The 1466-nt window shown below is 50.9% G+C and overlaps 1 gene segment (V, D, J or C); it reads right to left on the bottom strand.

The window, feature by feature from the left end:
* Nucleotides 1–220: 220 nt before the first annotated feature.
* LOC129407154 (immunoglobulin lambda variable 3-12-like) lies at nt 221–755 on the bottom strand. The segment is given in 2 exon segments: nt 221–528; nt 710–755. Coding segments are annotated over 2 exon segments (354 nt in total).
* Between the last annotated feature and the right edge of the window lie 711 nt (nt 756–1466).

Here is a 1466-nt window from a genome sequence, read left to right as displayed (position 1 = left end):
GGCTGCATGCAAGTGAATTATTTCTCTAGTCCTCGAGGGTTTTGTATCTTAAAGGATAAATGAAGATCCAGAAGCATAGAGAACAAGCTCTTGTTCGAGATCATGATCAGAGCAGGGAAGTTGCTTGACTCCAGGCCTCAGCCAATGAGCACAGTGAGGGTGAGCACCAGACAGAGCAGGAGGTTCTTGCCCCATTTCCCCAGTGTCTGTGCCACTGTGCTCACTGCCAGCTGCCGTCAATGCTACCAGCTGCTGCACAGTAATAGTCGGCCTCATCCTCAGCCTGGACTCTTGTGATGGTCAGAGTGGCCAGCTTGCCATAGTTGGAGCCAGAGAAGCGGTCAGAGTTCCCCGATGGCCGGTTTTTATCAGTATACATGATCAGCACAGGGGACTGGCCTGGCTTCTGCTGGTACCATTGAACAGCATATCTACCAATGTTGTTTCCCAGACAGGTCATCTTGGCCTCCCCTCCCAGCCTCACAGATAATGAGGGCGGCTGGTTCACCTCATAGGAAGATACAGAACCTGCAAGAGAGAAGGAGAGATCAGGTAAAAATGTAAGTCAGTTCTGCCGAGACCCCCCATCTTCATGACCATTCATCAGGGTGACAGGCATTCTACACGAATTCCCTGGTGTGGTCAGGCTCAAGGCCATGATGGCCCCAGAGCACTGGGCCTAGGGCTGCTGTGAGCCTGGTTACAGCACCTGTGCAGTGAGCCAGGAGGCCCAGGAGGAGCGGGGTCCAGGTCATGGTGAGGGGCTGGGATCCTGGCACCTGAGGCTGAACTCCTCCTGGTGCCCTCTTATCCCCTCAGGGAGAGAGCTGCTGGCTATGCAAATCAGCCAGGCTCAGGGCTGCCTCCTGGGGTCTGTGGCTGCAGAAAAGGGCCCAGATCAAGGGATACAGGAATTAGAAGGTGGGCCCTGTAGTCCCTAACGGCTGCTTAGTTGCATCTCCCTGGCAATTTTTGTTTCTCCATTGGTTATGGGAATTTTGTATACTTAGGTGGTGGTTTACAGTATGAACACAGTATATTTTCAAAATAAATAATTCGATATACAGTATGAAATTCCAAGGCGGTTTCCCATCCAAGTACAATTCAGGTCCGACCCTGCTTAGCTTCCGAGATCAGAGGAGATCGGGAGCATTCAGGGTGGAATGAAATTGCCTGGAGCAATAGCACAGGGGACATGGCATTTGCCCTGCCGGCGCCTGACCCGGTTCCTTTTCTCCACAAATGCCGAAGAGTCTGGCAAGCTACGGAGAGTATCTCACCCGCAGGCAGAGCCTGGCCAGCTTCCTGGAGTATTAGATGTGATAAAAACAGTAACAACAAGTCTCACCATGGAGATGTTACTGATGCCTGCTTGAGCAAATCGATGAGCAACAGGGTGACTGTATGATATGGTATGAAATATTGGCTTAAATTACAAGAGTGTCATTAAAATGTTTTGCATAGTT

This window comes from Sorex araneus, chromosome 9 (assembly GCF_027595985.1).
Source record: "Sorex araneus isolate mSorAra2 chromosome 9, mSorAra2.pri, whole genome shotgun sequence".
Classification (NCBI taxonomy): Eukaryota; Metazoa; Chordata; class Mammalia; order Eulipotyphla; family Soricidae; genus Sorex; species Sorex araneus.
The sequence above is the reverse complement of the archived record's forward strand: the minus strand, read 5'-3'. Positions and strand labels throughout refer to the sequence as shown.